The sequence below is a fragment of the Anneissia japonica genome, unplaced genomic scaffold (assembly GCF_011630105.1).
Source record: "Anneissia japonica isolate Jap-2015-1 unplaced genomic scaffold, ASM1163010v1 scaffold1696_len571195_cov180, whole genome shotgun sequence".
In the NCBI taxonomy this organism is placed as follows: domain Eukaryota; kingdom Metazoa; phylum Echinodermata; class Crinoidea; order Comatulida; family Comatulidae; genus Anneissia; species Anneissia japonica.
The window spans coordinates 525435-540730 of record NW_022695941.1 but is presented as its reverse complement, the minus strand read 5'-3'; the positions used below and the strand labels follow the sequence as shown (position 1 = coordinate 540730).

The 15296-nt window shown below is 31.0% G+C and overlaps 2 protein-coding genes across 20 annotated transcripts in view; both read right to left on the bottom strand.

The window, feature by feature from the left end:
• Positions 1–2166, bottom strand: part of LOC117101659 (rho GTPase-activating protein 5-like) — a gene marked incomplete in the record, with an annotated part of 15470 nt that extends 13304 nt beyond the window's left edge. The window contains 2 exon segments of the mRNA XM_033241694.1: positions 1172–1291; positions 2158–2166. Coding sequence (XP_033097585.1) covers positions 1172–1291; positions 2158–2166 — 129 coding nt within the window.
• Positions 2167–5462: 3296 nt separating this feature from the next.
• Positions 5463–15296, bottom strand: part of LOC117101645 (rho GTPase-activating protein 5-like) — an 81797-nt gene continuing 71963 nt past the window's right edge. For 16 of the 19 annotated variants that reach the window (XM_033241660.1, XM_033241659.1, XM_033241664.1 and 13 more), the window contains 4 exons: positions 12896–12958; positions 9856–9888; positions 6747–6892; positions 5463–5909 (listed from right to left, as the gene is read on the bottom strand). In XM_033241660.1, coding sequence (XP_033097551.1) covers positions 5478–5909; positions 6747–6892; positions 9856–9888; positions 12896–12958 — 674 coding nt within the window. In that variant the 3' untranslated portion in view covers positions 5463–5477. The remainder of the gene's footprint in view (positions 5910–6746; positions 6893–9855; positions 9889–12895; positions 12959–15296) is intronic. The other 3 variants (XM_033241662.1, XM_033241668.1, XM_033241673.1) reach the window with 1 other exon arrangement.

Below are 15296 nucleotides of genomic sequence, written 5' to 3'. Positions count from 1 at the left end.
GTACCAGGTGTCCAGCCAGCTGAAGCTGTCTCTAGGCTGCATGAGTTCTTGGAGATCTACAAGCTGTATGACTCTAAAAGAAAAACACTAGACTCTGTATCCAGACTCTTTGGTATCAATTGTAAGCCATTTCCTGAGCTGGATAAAACAGGAGAAGTAAGATTTTGTACATTTATTTTTTTCATTTAATTGATTGTCTTGTAATTTTACTCTTTTTATATTACAATAATTTCTTATTCATATTCATATGCCGATTCAAGAATTCAATTATTGTAATTTATAAGTTTGCAAGTTCTAATCTCTAAATTTTGTTATGGTTACAGGAGCTGGATCTGCTTGGTTTGCTGTATGGATTATTCCAGAAGTTCATTGCATTTGATGCCCAATTTAGAGATCGTTTATGGGCAGAAGCTGAGCTTCAGAATGCTACTCTGACAGTAAATTTTATTAATTTTTACTTGTGTTCTGTTTGTTCTATTTAGATAATTGAAAAATGTGTAAATTAGCCAGCTATTGAATAATTTTGTGGAAAATTGTAAGCATATATGTTATGGTTTATGAGAAATTGATGAATATTTTCTGATATTTTTTGAAATTTTTATCAGATATCTAATATAATCTGGACAGTCTATTGATTAAATGGATTATGTATGTGTATTTAGTGATTATTGAACTATTATTGTATAATTCATAATTCATAATTTTATTTCACTCAAAATGTAATAAGTCTGGTAGGCAAAAAAGGGAACACGTCCCTGTACAAGATGCCTACCAGAATATATATGTAATAGTCATATTTGTCCATGTGTGTTAAAAAAACGTGTTTCTCTCATTATCATTTTTGTTTATATAAAAATAGTGATGCGAAAAACACATTATTATAATTAAACTATTACTATAAAACACATTATTATTCAACTTTCTAGATTTTAATCTGACTGGCATTTATCTTCAAGCACAAACACCAGTCCTCAACCCTCAATGCAAAACATGTCATGATAAACCATCACTTGAAAAGTCTGAAGAGCTAAATTGCATATTTTCTAGATTGGACACCATACTGCTGCACCCCACGCTTGTGTAGATTAATTTACCAAAATGGGTAAGCGGGCTTACCAAGTGATTCATCTTTTGCATTATCCTTACTGAACGTCTTCGCCAGTTCATCAACAAGTAATCTCCCATTTGCATTTGGAGACAATGGTGTAGTCGGTGGGTTTTTCTTCTTACCGCTGATTGTCCTTGTATCTGCTATGCTAGGCTGTTTAGAATTAGATGGAAATTTCCGTGGCTACAAATGAAACACGAATCAAACAAAACTACTTATCATCACTTAGATAAAAATACAGTATTAACAATACCACAATGCATAGCATTCGTATAGGGCAGTTAGATCAAGCAACTATGGTTTAAACCTAAAGACTAGTCAACTATTTTTAGTGGTGGTTACCCAAAACATCTATATCTATCAAAACATAAGTCAAAGTTCAAATGAGACTTGTCATCCCAAAACTAGCATCAGTGACCAATAAAATGAAAATTGACTTTTTTAATATATTCATATTTTCCACATTATAAGCTTTAAAATGATGGGTCAGTTACTGGAATTGATTTACTATTACCAAAGTTATGAGTAAAAGTATTACTGCTTCTCTGTACTAAAGTATACAATACTGACACATTCTTATGCTAATTAGTTTAACAATTAGAAACAATACGCTGGTTTTTGGATGGCAAGCCTCAAATAGAAAAACAAACAATCAAATATTAGGTATGTGCAAGCTCTGGCAAAAGTTATTTAAAAATGTTTTTTTTTTTTTTAAATGCCATCAACAATGTTTACGAGATGAACTTTCAATCTAGCGGAGGCTGTTTCTTTTATGTACATATGTGGGTGATAGTACTAAGTGAAGTATGCTTTTAATTTGTAAAGCAAAGATAACTGAACATGACTGCTTGATACACTATAAATAATTACTAAATAGATGTAATGAAGATATATAACACAATTGGCTGTGGTGGTCTTGGTAATAGATTGGTGATGATGATAGATGATAAACAAAACTATTGAATCAGGGGTGGATTGCTATAAGACGGTCTTAACTGGTAGTCTTGACTTCTCAAATAATACTGGCATTATCACTTAGACGGTCTTACTAAATTCATTCTTCTAAGACCATTGCTATAAAACAGTCTTCCCTAAGACCGACTTGATATTGAAATGCAAACAAGCACTCCATGGTAACGTAAAATGTATCGAAATGAACGTAGACCTATTTTCACAGACGCTGAGAAGTGTGCGGAATATTCGTTGTTTGATTCTCTGACTTCGACGATCTAGGCCTCAACGTCATGATGAAAATGATTGAAGACCGTTTTAAGCCTCCTCCGAGTAGGCTTTAAAATTTAAGATGGTCTAACTGGTTAGACCACGGTATAGTAATGGTCTATAATCATAGACAGTAGTGACATCACGATTATAGCCAGCTAACCGTTAAGACCGTCTGAAGACCGCTTATAGCAATCCGTCCCAGAACTAAAATGATGGAAATTAAGATTATAGAGAAGTTGATGATGCAGAATATTATTATATATCACTATTCTCATTATTATAATAACTAGAATAATCATATTGGTATTGATGCTGTTATGAAGATGGTCACTAAGATGATGATGACTATGATGACAAATTTTAAGAGGAAAATAAAACTGATGGAGAACGTGGTGGCAGTGGTAATGAAGACGATGATTAAAATTAAGATAATTGTGATATAAATCATGATGGGAAATGACAACTGTAATAATAATGCTGAGAATATCAAACATAATAATGATAATTGTAATTTTTAAGGTATTAATGTAAATTTTAATGTTTAATATTGCTCTATTTTAATGATTCGTAAATTTTTAATGGCCAATATTTGTAATAATTTTTCAGTCTCTCAATTCAGCTTATGCTGCAATAGACTGTTTTGTATGTGCGATTCTGTTTTGCAATAAATATACCTAAATATATAATAGATGATTATGGTCAATAATATATTTAATTTTATCATATAAGGTACTGGTGACTAGTACTAGTGTCAGTCACCTATGCCATAATGCTCGGTTGAACAAAAAATTGGCGTGAATTTGCAATCACAAAAGTGTTAATATTAAGTGTCCTTTTGGATCATCAGTAAAGAATCTTGTCACTTCCAATTACACTTAAGTGACAATTTTCAAAGCCTTTTGAACTTGGGTGACATTGATGTGGCAAGGGGCTCTCGATAACAAATCTAATTTTGTTTGTTTGATGTCACAGACTTCCATGTTGTCCAGGGAGTAATTTTATCAATACAGAAATGTATTACGAAAAGGTCATATTTAAATTCCAGATATGATGTTGTAAATTGAGTACAACATTCAAAATGTTGTATCAGAAAATTTTTATAAAACAGAATGTCCCATAATTCCATAATATAATTTTGGTATTAAAAAAAAAATGAATTTAAGAAATCTTTTTTAAAAACATAATTATTTAACCACAAAAATTATATTTGGGACAGTTTTTTTTTTTCTAACATTATTAATTTTTGTTTCCAGAGTGTTTTTTTTTATTGATTACTTCAGCTACAAATTGAAGAAAAGGTGAACTACAGTCACATTCCTATGGAGATTTCTAAACTATTGGTAAATCCCAAACACAAATTTCCTCAAGATTGTCGGGTGTGGTGTGAAATTACTAATGATGTTAATTAAATGCTCAAATGAAAGTTGTTATAAATTTCTGAATGGCATGGAGTTCATTAACATTATCGTCATGTGAAAGAAATACTTTAAATATATGCAAGTGTTGAAGGACGCAATTCCGCAATCAACTTTAATTACAATAACTACTTAGGTTTACTCAATACGACACACTAAAGAGCTGGATTCCATAAATAGGACATTTCTGTCAACTAAATGGTTTATGCTTGAAGCGAAATACAAAGAATGTAAAACAAAAACTCAAGCAACAGAAGCAAGTTTAACTTTTGATATATGAAACTAAGTCTTTTTAAAGTTTTTCAATGACTGAAATTCCCAATCCTTATCCTGGCCAAATTCCAACCACCCTTGAACCATTTTATTTTTATGCAGCTAGGATTCACAAAATATTGTTGATTATATGTACTACATTTTATAACCGATTAAAATTATTTTCAAAAGTATGAAAAGAGAGAGGTTAAAGGTTAAGCTAACATTTCAAACAATACTTATCCAACAATACAAGATTAGTAAATTACAAACTTTTTCAAACATTTTTGCACAAAAATATAAAGCTATAAAATCAATTGATAATATTTTTAGAACACAATATCAATTTCTATTTGTCAATTGATCTATAAAATCATATTTGAGATGAGATGTATAATTAAATGTGTGTTGTTAAATATCTGTTATTTATTACAGCAATAATTAATTTTACCTAGTTTATATTTGTTTATTAATATATCATTGGTAATAAATAATGAATATAAAACTTGATGCTAAAATTGTGATCAGTGGTGGCGTCAGAGTCTCAAATCTGGGGGGGGGGGAAGGTAAAATTTTAGGGGGAAATATGCTGGGATGTGGGTGTCATCAGGCGTTGTTCAAAATATCTCGAAAATGGTCCTGGGAGCGAAACCCCCGAAAAATATGACAATTTAGGGAATTTAGAGGCTTATCTAATCGATTTTATAGGTGGATTGTCTACATATATATAGAAAATGCATATAATTTTTTTCTCCCCAATGGATTTTCTTATTTTGGGGAGGGGGGGGGGCAAGAAAATTGTCTGGGTGATGGTAATGATGAAAACCTTAGTGATGATGATAACATTGATGACCATGTTGATGATGACCAATTAATGGTGCTGGTGATGATAATGACTATTCTAATGATGATAAAAACCATGTTAACCCTCTAAAATACAATGATACTTTTTTTTTTGGGCACCATTTTTAGCGACAATATGAAACAAATTCAAAGAATCTATTGCATGCACAAAATTAACTATGTGCAACTTATATACATATATGAATATGATGAATATTTATGAGTAGTGTGTGCGTATGGCGACATACGAGAAAGTATGTGACAGCCTGTATGTGTATGACTTTATGACATCTAAAAAATTAAATGAATACACATGCTCAACTCAAATATGATTTAAAAAGATTGCATAACAAGAATGACACAAGCAGAAATCAAACAAAACAGAAAAACCCATGCAGATATCTAAAACACAGCTAAGAATACGATCGTAAAGAAATCAACACTCAGCATAGCAGGGGCATTCCGATTCACTATACAGGAATAAAGGGTACAGGCAAATATAATATGGAAAGGGAGTAACAACATAAGAATTAATATAATTACAGTATTTGCATATTTTGGGTATCATAATTATCTTTGATTTGGTTATTAATTTTTTGAAAGAGTAGGTTTTTATCTACAGTATTTTTTTCTCCTTAGCAATAAAAACAATATTTTTTATTTTGTTTCCGAATGATTTTCAATAAGTTATAAATTTTGGTCAATAACTGAATAAGAAATAGACTTTGTAGAGTGGGACGGAGTAGGAAGATACTAACGTTTTGTTTGTTTCTGCTAGAACAATTTTGGTGGATTCTCCAATGTAGAAAAAGTTTGGTTGGGATTAATAATTTTTTTAAGCATTTTAAGCCAACCTTTGACCCCTGAATAGCATCCACAGGCTCATGGTAGATAGCACCAGCGGAAATATGGACAGGCATGTGAAGAACATCGTGAGGAACAGCGTACCCCTCGGGCGTGGCAATAGGATGAGAGTGGGGGGCCCCTCTCTGAGACTGAGGTGTTCTTACCACAAGATTATTTCCCACGACTTGTTCGATATCATGGAACTTTTCCATATCCAGTTTCTAAATAAAAGAAGCAAAACTCATTGGCTGCTTTTGTAATTTTGCCTGACTTGAAGTCAAAAAACGAAAGAGAGCAACATATAAGATGGCATCACCTTGAAAATGTCTGTTTTTCAAATGAAAAATATTTTTATGCAACATTGAAAAACAATGATATTTGTTTATAATAAAGGGGCATTCCAGGTGATGTTGCAACAGATAACTAACACAAGTAAATAACGTGATGATAGTACACTGATTGAAAAACAAAAGATTGTTGTCAACAAAACACATGGAATGATTATATAATAATGGAGGAAGAAAAACATTTCATCAAAGAAATCAAAGTGGCAAACAATACAAGACATTTATAATTCAAACATTAACCAAAATCCACCATTATTATATTATCATAATTTCTATTCCCATATTTATAAAGTTTCTTTTTCATGGCTCTTTGTATTAATCAACTACTACAACCAGCTCTTATTTATATATCATGTCATTGTTACCAACATTATTAGATTATTAATTATATTTCAAATTAATTTTTTTGTAATCTGAGCTGAAGAATTATTAATTACTTACCGGTATTGTAATACAAAATATTTTTTGCTTTTATCAAAAATTATTAAAAAGTTAGTTTTATTTGATTGTACTTTTCAGAATGAATTGCAGTAAAAAAATACTTGGTTTATTTCTTTTTTAAACTTTTTATCTATTTAACAAATAAGGGTACTTTTACGCTACTTTAAATATATTTATTTTTTTTAAATAATAAACTTTTATAAAAAAAAAAGATAACATTAGTTGAATGAATAAAGTAGTAAATCAGCCTAGTAAATGTAAAGATCTTACCCTTGGTTGTGCTTTCTGTCGTGTTCTGTCTGTTGGTTTTGGTTTTACTGGTGGTGGCGGCAGCTTTGATGCTGCAATGTATATAGGGTTCTCCTCCTCCTTGTATTCGCCAAAGTAATCATCATCTCTGGGGTAAGTATCCAACCCTGAAAAAAGCCCCCAAAAATATCATTCTACCTCTTTCTTATGCTTACATACTAAATAAAGAAATAATAAATATTTAATAAGATATAAATAAAGACAAAGACAGTTCTGTGTTTCCTTCTTTAACTACTATAGCTACACAGCTACAGAGCTGTGGTCAGGATTGGCACTGTTGGGGGGAGGGGAGGGGAGGAGGCATGGATGTGCAAAAATGGACCAACTGGGATAGGGTGTTACCTATAACCCCCGACAGCGTCAAGGGTTAGAATTGGTTGGATCGTAGCTTTAGTATTGTATGGCGTTGTAGGGATCCTAAAGGAGATTACTGGTTAAAATGTAATTGTAAATTTAAGATTCACATTTCATTACAGAAAACAAATTTTATATTCAGTACATTTTTTACTACCTTCAAAATATGAATGTATTGATATATATTTTTTTGTGGGGGAGAGGGGGGTGAAAGAGAGACCTAATATCTTCAGTTTATTATACAGCAATTAAATTATTAATAATAACTTAAAACAATGTGTAATCTACCAAGGGTTCAGAGAGATTAATCTAATTGTTTTTACAAGCGCTACAGAGCGAAAATGATGAGGAGGAAATCATAGGTGGTTGTAACCTGAAGCAATCCCACGGCATATTGTGGCTATCTGCGTATACAGTTCCCTTTAAACATGACAGGCTTACAAAGCAATATCAGCAATCGCTTATTGTTTTATTATACTTATATTGCATTTTGCACAGGTGAGCTACATGTACATGAAAGATAAGTTGGGTGGTTGCAGGTGAATGTACAACTAGAATTCCTGCCTGGATTAAAGGCTTAAGGAGGCCATATCCTGGTTTATTAGAGTTCACACCTTGATGCAAACTTATATGCAGGTGTGATACTGTCAGCCTACAGTGAAGTATTAAGAGTAGGGGGACTGATGGGGGACTGAAGCTTTACTGGGAGGGGTGTACATCCCATAGACAGTCTTGATCATGCAATCTACCAATTCATTAGTCCATAGTTAACAATTGAAACCAATGTAGATACTGAAGTATAGTACTCTACGATTTCCTTAATTAAATTATAGAATGGATTGATTAAAACGAAGCAAAGCAGTGTATATGGCAGATACAGCTGCAAGATGTACTATTAAATTAACATATTCATATCCGATTTAAAGTAGTTAAGCCAATTCACATACCTAGGACACATGATATGCATTTTTTACACCATCATCATTTTTTGGTAGTGCAGAAACAATTGAATCATTCATTATACCTAATTTACAAACGAAATTGTTAAATTTATCCCAATTAAAAATCAATTAGGAGGCTAAATGCTCTAATTCTAATTTTATTAAAAGCTAAAACTTTCATATTTATGAGATACATTTTTGAAAATATACCATTGCTATCATCCATGTTAAAATAACAAACTGTGGAAACAACTTGTTTAAATTTTCTAGGTAGTATTTGACATGCAAAAAAAAATTAAATTAGTGTAGTGGAAGTTATAAAGCAGGGACCATATATTAAAAATGGTGTCCAGTATCATCATTTAACTACCATATCATTTATTTCACCATAACATCCTCTAGTAAATGGATATCCCTTGAAAATATTGGGTTAGGCCGATTTTGGTGGAGGTTTACTGCACAGGAAAAAACGCCAGAGCGAGTCCATGATCATACTTGAGCTAAATATGTCTTAGTCACTCAGAGAGTTCAGTTTAAGACTTAGGCCTTACAAAGTACAGAATTACCATTCTAAGATTAGGGTGTGAAGAATTTCACATAAAAAATAATTACTGAAAAATTAAAGGGGTGTGCTTATTCCTGAGGATAAACGATAATGGATTAAATTCTAATACTAAGTAATTTAGCATGTGTTTATTTTAAGAGGGTAAAATTATATTCATTAAATTTGAGCATATGATATTTGTAAATATACGTGGCAAAGACAAGCTAAACCAGTCACTCGTTGCAAATCCTACTTCAGAGATAATGGTAAAAACATGCTGGAATGTCAAAATCTTTGAAATCTATTTTAAACTAACATTTATATATCTATATATCATGATATGCTATTATGTTCCCCAATTTGAATGTTAAAAACTACAATTTTTAACAATTTACTGATGGTTTCTGCCTGAGAAATAAATGACCAAAATCATAGACTGATTTCTGAAATATTGTTCTTTAAACAGCTCTATGTCTAAACTCCTGTAACTTCATAACGAAATGTCGGATTTAAATGATTCTTTTACCATTTTATAGCTCTCCCTTTACTGTTAACCCTGAATTAATAATTAAAAATTGATTTTTGTGACGAGTGATTGGTTTGGCTTGTCTTTGCCACATATATTGAAAATTAAATTAGTCAACATGATAACCATTAATGAGGGAAGCAATTCTTTTCTGCCAGACATGCATTTAAAGCTCCCCCCACACTATCAACTTTAATGTGATAACTTTGTGCAATGTCATATTGAAACCCAAAATAGGCATATCACATTTATTTTTAACAGTTGATAGTTTTAATAGAGCTCAAGAAGTTTAATCTAATAAACATTTTTAAGTTTCTCCTTGGCAAACAAAAAATATTTTTGACAAAGAGTACACCGACCCTAGATTTTTAAGATTTAATATGAAGATTTAAAACAAATTTATAGACTTTTACTACATCATGCTTGCTAGACAGACAAAATGATTTTTGTGTTCATAATACCAAAAACAAATTGTCTACAAAATACTTGTAGTAGTACCATCATGTTAGACACATGACTATACTTTAAGAAAGCAGACAGCATGTTTAAGCAAAAATTAGGCTACCATTGCTACTGAGATAATTCTAGGTATCTTACCAACTTAGCAAGGAAGTGATAAGTGTTAAAAAGCCATTGTTGATTATTATGAAAGACTATGTACTAATAAATATTATTCATTATAACTTTTGTGCTAAAAAATGATACCTTCATATGCAGAATTTTCTTCACTAATATAGTCTGGGAGGAAAATGATTAAACAAATTATTTTTATTTTGTTGTTTTCACAACAAATAGTAGATATAAATAGAAAACAATCATCAGAAAAAGATGAAACCAAGTTGCATGTTTAAGCTATTGTAAATTTTAGGATACGGAAAAGTAAGTACAAAATCAATCGCGATGAAGGAGCTTTTCAACACTTACAACAGCCCTTTTTATAGGGAGTCAAGAGAAGGGCTCTACTACTTTTCAACAGACTTCTCTTGACGAACTATGGAAGAAGGGCTTCTACTTTAAAAATTGGTGGTTCCAGTTGAAAAAAATTACCGACCGATGGAGGAAGCAATAGCCATGATTATACTGATGATGCAGTCAGTGAAACTGTTCACCAAATATTAAGTACACAAATTATTATCATTGTTTTTAAATAATGATATACTTACTGTGTTATGAAAATTCAATATAGTATTTGAAGTTATTAGTCTTTAACTAAAAATTAGAAGAAAAAATAATTTTCTCTGCCAATTAATGGATGTGTACCAATAATACAGTTTTTATTCCTTGCATTAAACCCTTGAATTGGCTGGCAATAATTTCAAGGATTTCGGTATTTAATACTATGTCCAGATTATCAAATATTCTTTGACAAAAAACTTGCTGTATGCCCATATACAGTAATGATGTGCCTATATATGGTCATGATGTGATGTCATCATAACTGTTGTATGCCATATACAGTAATGATGTGCCTATATATGGTCATGATGTGATGTCATCATAACTGTTGTATGCCCATATACAGTCATGATGTGTCTATATATGGTCATGATGTGATGTCATCATAACTGTTATATGCCCATATACAGTAATGATGTGCCTATATATGGTCAAATTTGAGAGTGCGTAGGGCTTTACGAAAACCTAACTGATCTTCTCTATATTGCATTGGAATTTGATAAATTCAGCTATAACTTAAATACAATAGTGTATGTATGAACACTTTGTAGTCTTATGGATATGTTTTTCCAGATTTTATTATTATTATTATTATAATACAATATAACTATCCAGGAAACAAAGAAATAAATAGAAGGTGAGAAGTTGAGGAAAGAAAAAAAGCAGTCAAAATGAAGTCAAAGAAAGAATAACAGGAGAAACAAAACAAAGGTAAAAATAATAAGTAAAAAAAAAAAAAATTCAGGACATTGACCACTGACTAGTTGATCTATTTTTTGCCCCGGGGAAGATGATGTGCTCATCTTGTGTCATCAATACATAACAGATGTTAAACTGACCTACAATATTATCTTCATGATCTATATCAACACTAGAACTAGATCATATAAGTAAATATTCCAAATCCCAAGTTTCTTCATAAACAAGCTACAGGTGTATAGAAAGATGGCTTAATTACTGACCAATTACTGGACATAACAGAACAAAGCATTGGCGCCTCAGGGGTTGGGGAAAGTGACAGAAAGCAGTGGCCCATGGGAAAAATATACAGTGCACATTATGAATATGACCCTTGGAATATTAGAGAATTCCTTCAATTTTTTATATCAAAATGACATACTGTACTTTCCTTAGTAGATCTAAAATGTATAGCCATGACAGGGGCTTACTTTGTGAGCACCCCAAGGCGCTATGACAAGTAAAAGAAATGAGAGAACATTTTGTATTGCTCTCCTTATCAACAGACTTTAAATTTAGTAAGTTCTCTTTTTGGAGATATAAACCCCTGGTTCTTTTATTATTATGTTCAATGTTTTGTTCTGATGCAAAATAAGAAACCATTTATTGTTTCTCAAACATTTGATAAACAAGTTATTGCTCTCAACTAAAAAAAAACAACTCACTCGCTAGTGAACTGATATGAATACCAAATGATGATGAGATAGTTATCACCTGACTCAATTGGTTGAACTGGGGGTAAATTTTGGTTGACTTTCTAACAAAGGGGGGTAAATATGAAGCGTACTCTAGCACATGTCAATAGAAACCATATGAATATAATTTGATGGGAATTACTGTTCTATTTAGGAATGACAGTTCAATGTATGGTTTATTGTTATATTTAAAAGGCGTTCACGCCAAATCTGGATTTTCGGATTGGAAAGCCGACAGTCATGGTATGTAGGAATACGGACGTTGGCATTCAGCGAATCGGAAATGTGGTCCAAATTTTGGTTCGGATCCAATGTGATTTACAGCTATATTTATTCAATATAGTAACATACATTAACCAAATAAAGACATATCATATGTTTTGATCTACAATTGGACAATTCACAATCCTCAAAAATCAATTTTGAAATAAAAAATGGTAGTCATTTTACCTGTAAATTAATATTTAACCTTTTAAAAACCATCTAAATTTTAATAAAATTTGATAAAATGTAAAATAGCCCTAAAAAAATTGAATTGTTCATTACAAAATATAAAATATTATTCTTTTACAGATTAAAATAATTTCTTTTTGCAGAGTTACACACATTTTAACCACAAAATTCTTAGAATACCATTTGAGTTTGATGGTGAATGCAAAGAATATACAAACAATGTATTTTTGTGTTGTTAATTGGCGAGAAAAATATTTCTTCACTCTGATTTTCAATAAAACTAATAACTAAGTTATAGTATGCATGGAACATAAATACTGAATTTATTAATCAAGTTCATTAGCGCAACAAAAACCATATATTTTAACTTTACAAAATATAAAATATTATTCTTTTACAGATTAAAATGATTCCCTTTTGCAGAGTTACACCCATTTTAACCACAAAATTCTTAGAATACCATTTGAGTTTGATGATGAATGCAAAAAATATACAAACAATGTATTTTTGTGTTAATATTGTACTAATATAAAATATTTCTTCACTCTGATTTTCAATAAATCTAATAACTAAGTTATCGTATGCATGTAACATAAATACTGCATTTATTAATCAAATTCATTAGCTCAACAAAAACAATATATTTTAACTGTACACTGTACCCTACAATATTTTGGTTTTACCTTTGTCTGGAAAGAAACGTTGCGGTTTGACGGGAGGGGGAATAGGTTTCGGCTTTTGCTGTTCTGTTGTAAAAAGAAAACAAAAAACAAAATCATAAGATGTGATTTCACATTTTAAATATAAAAAAAATAAGAAATGAATTTAAGATATATAAGTATTACAAACCAGAGCAACAATGATATTTACAAATGATATGCCAGCCCATACAACAAACTTCACATTTCATGCAAAAAAATACTTACCTTATAAGTCGGCCAGTCAGTCAGTCAGTCTCTACTTCCAATTACTTTATATTTTAAGTATATATCTATATATTTTAAGTATATACTTTATATTTTAAGTATATATTTGTTCACCATCAATTTGGCTACTTAATAGTAGATACAAACAACCCTTCACAATTCTCTAGTTTTTCTAATAAACCTCTACATGCACTTCAAAATTTTTAAAAAATTAAACAAGTGAATTTTCGCGTTTGAATTCCATGTATTTTTTTTTTAATTGGAAAACATTACTTTTATATCTATCTTTTTTTAAAATCATAACATAATAAGAGTAAAATTAAATACAAAAAAAGATTATCAATTTAAAACATGGGATAAGAATACGAAGAAAACAATTTGATTATTATTGCACGTCTACACTTATTGCTTTCACGTACCTGTATTGATTTTATTGATCCAAGTAGGCATGTTGAGGAACACGGTTCCCATGCGCCATGCTTGGTTGTACAAGCGCGGTTTCAGAGTCTTTCGAACAGATGTAATCGCGACCATTTTGAATGTAGCAAAGTTTTTCGTATAAATACAATAAAATTCTTGGAATATGGAATGTTAACGCTTTCAAAACTCTACACAGTGTGTTGATATCGCTGATGTACGCACAAGTTTACGGTCTCAAATTTCGAGAAAATATACACATAAATATCAGTTTTTAAGGTTTATATATACCAAAATTCTCTTTTGGTAGCGTGGTTACTAACTAGGAGTGATATTTAACCTACATGCTTCCTCTTCAGCGGTATATATTAGAGTATATAAATCCAAACGAACAAAGTTTGTCATGAGATTGCCAATACAAATCCTGCTAGAGTTTTAAATTCAGTAACGCTACAATTGATCTATGACATTTTCAAGTCTGAAGAGCTGGCTTTCTTTGCCGCACTGCAGCTACAGCTAAATAACTTTACATGCTCCCTGCCTAGTGCTTTTAAGTGAGCATCACTAATTGGATTATGCCTTCCTCTACGACCAAACACGAGCCAACAACTTGACAAGGCTCTAGCCTTGCTGGCGCAAGAGTCAATTATTTTCTATAAGTTTTCTCTTGTCTTGAAAGACTGAGTGTAAATCATTAAATTTTCCCGCAGTATTTATTCCCTAGAAATTTGATTCTTCTTGTTTCCAACTAAACTTATTTTCATTAAATAATAAATTTCCTTGACAAAATAATTATTTTTTTGAACTTGCACTGGGTAAATGAACTAATTTATTTATAATTATTTATAAATATATTAATAATTCTTTCTTCAAATATGATTTGCAACACAGGAACAAAGTTTAATTTTAGGCACTTAGTGATGTTACTTATATAAAATCAAATTTGGTTTAATGGATTTTACTTACAAATAGTTTGACAGTAATACATGGAAACATTTCAAATAATACACAGGATCCACAAATAAACATGAAAAAAATGTAAAATTATCAAGTAAATAGTGAACTAAAAATTTACAATAATATAAGTAAGTAGTCATTACCAGAAAAATTGCTATGGGGAATCTGGTTTGGTGGTTGAAAATGTTTGCCCCGCAATTCCAAAGTGGTATTGTTCAATCACAAATAAGTATTTTTAATAAATTTAAAAAAACACAATAATATAATAAAAGGAAAAACAATGAGACTGCCATTTTCAGATATGACTAAATGTAATCTTCTCCATAAACAATAATTAGGACAATTCCGTCTGGAAAATCTATGGTATACCACAAACGTACAACAATAATGAAAACAAAATTATTAATAATAATAATAATAATAATAATAATAATAATAATAATGAAGAAATTACATTCCTTTCTTGGTTAATTTTTTTTTCCTTGCAGGAAATTTTCTAACTGTGAATATATCTGTACAGTAGAACCTCGATTTTACGTACGGTACGGGACCAGAGGGCGTACGTAAATCGGGGGATTCGTAAAATAGAGGTTGGGTTAAATTTGTGGTAACCTTTGACCTAATACGTACGTAACGCTCAATGAACGTATGTACGAATGAACGATGATACCTAGGCTAGACCTAGCCTCTAGGCCTACGAATAAAGCCATGTGTTTAGTGTTCTTATTCATCACTTTACGATGTCATAATAAAGTGTTCAAATAAAACCATGTGTCTAGTGTAT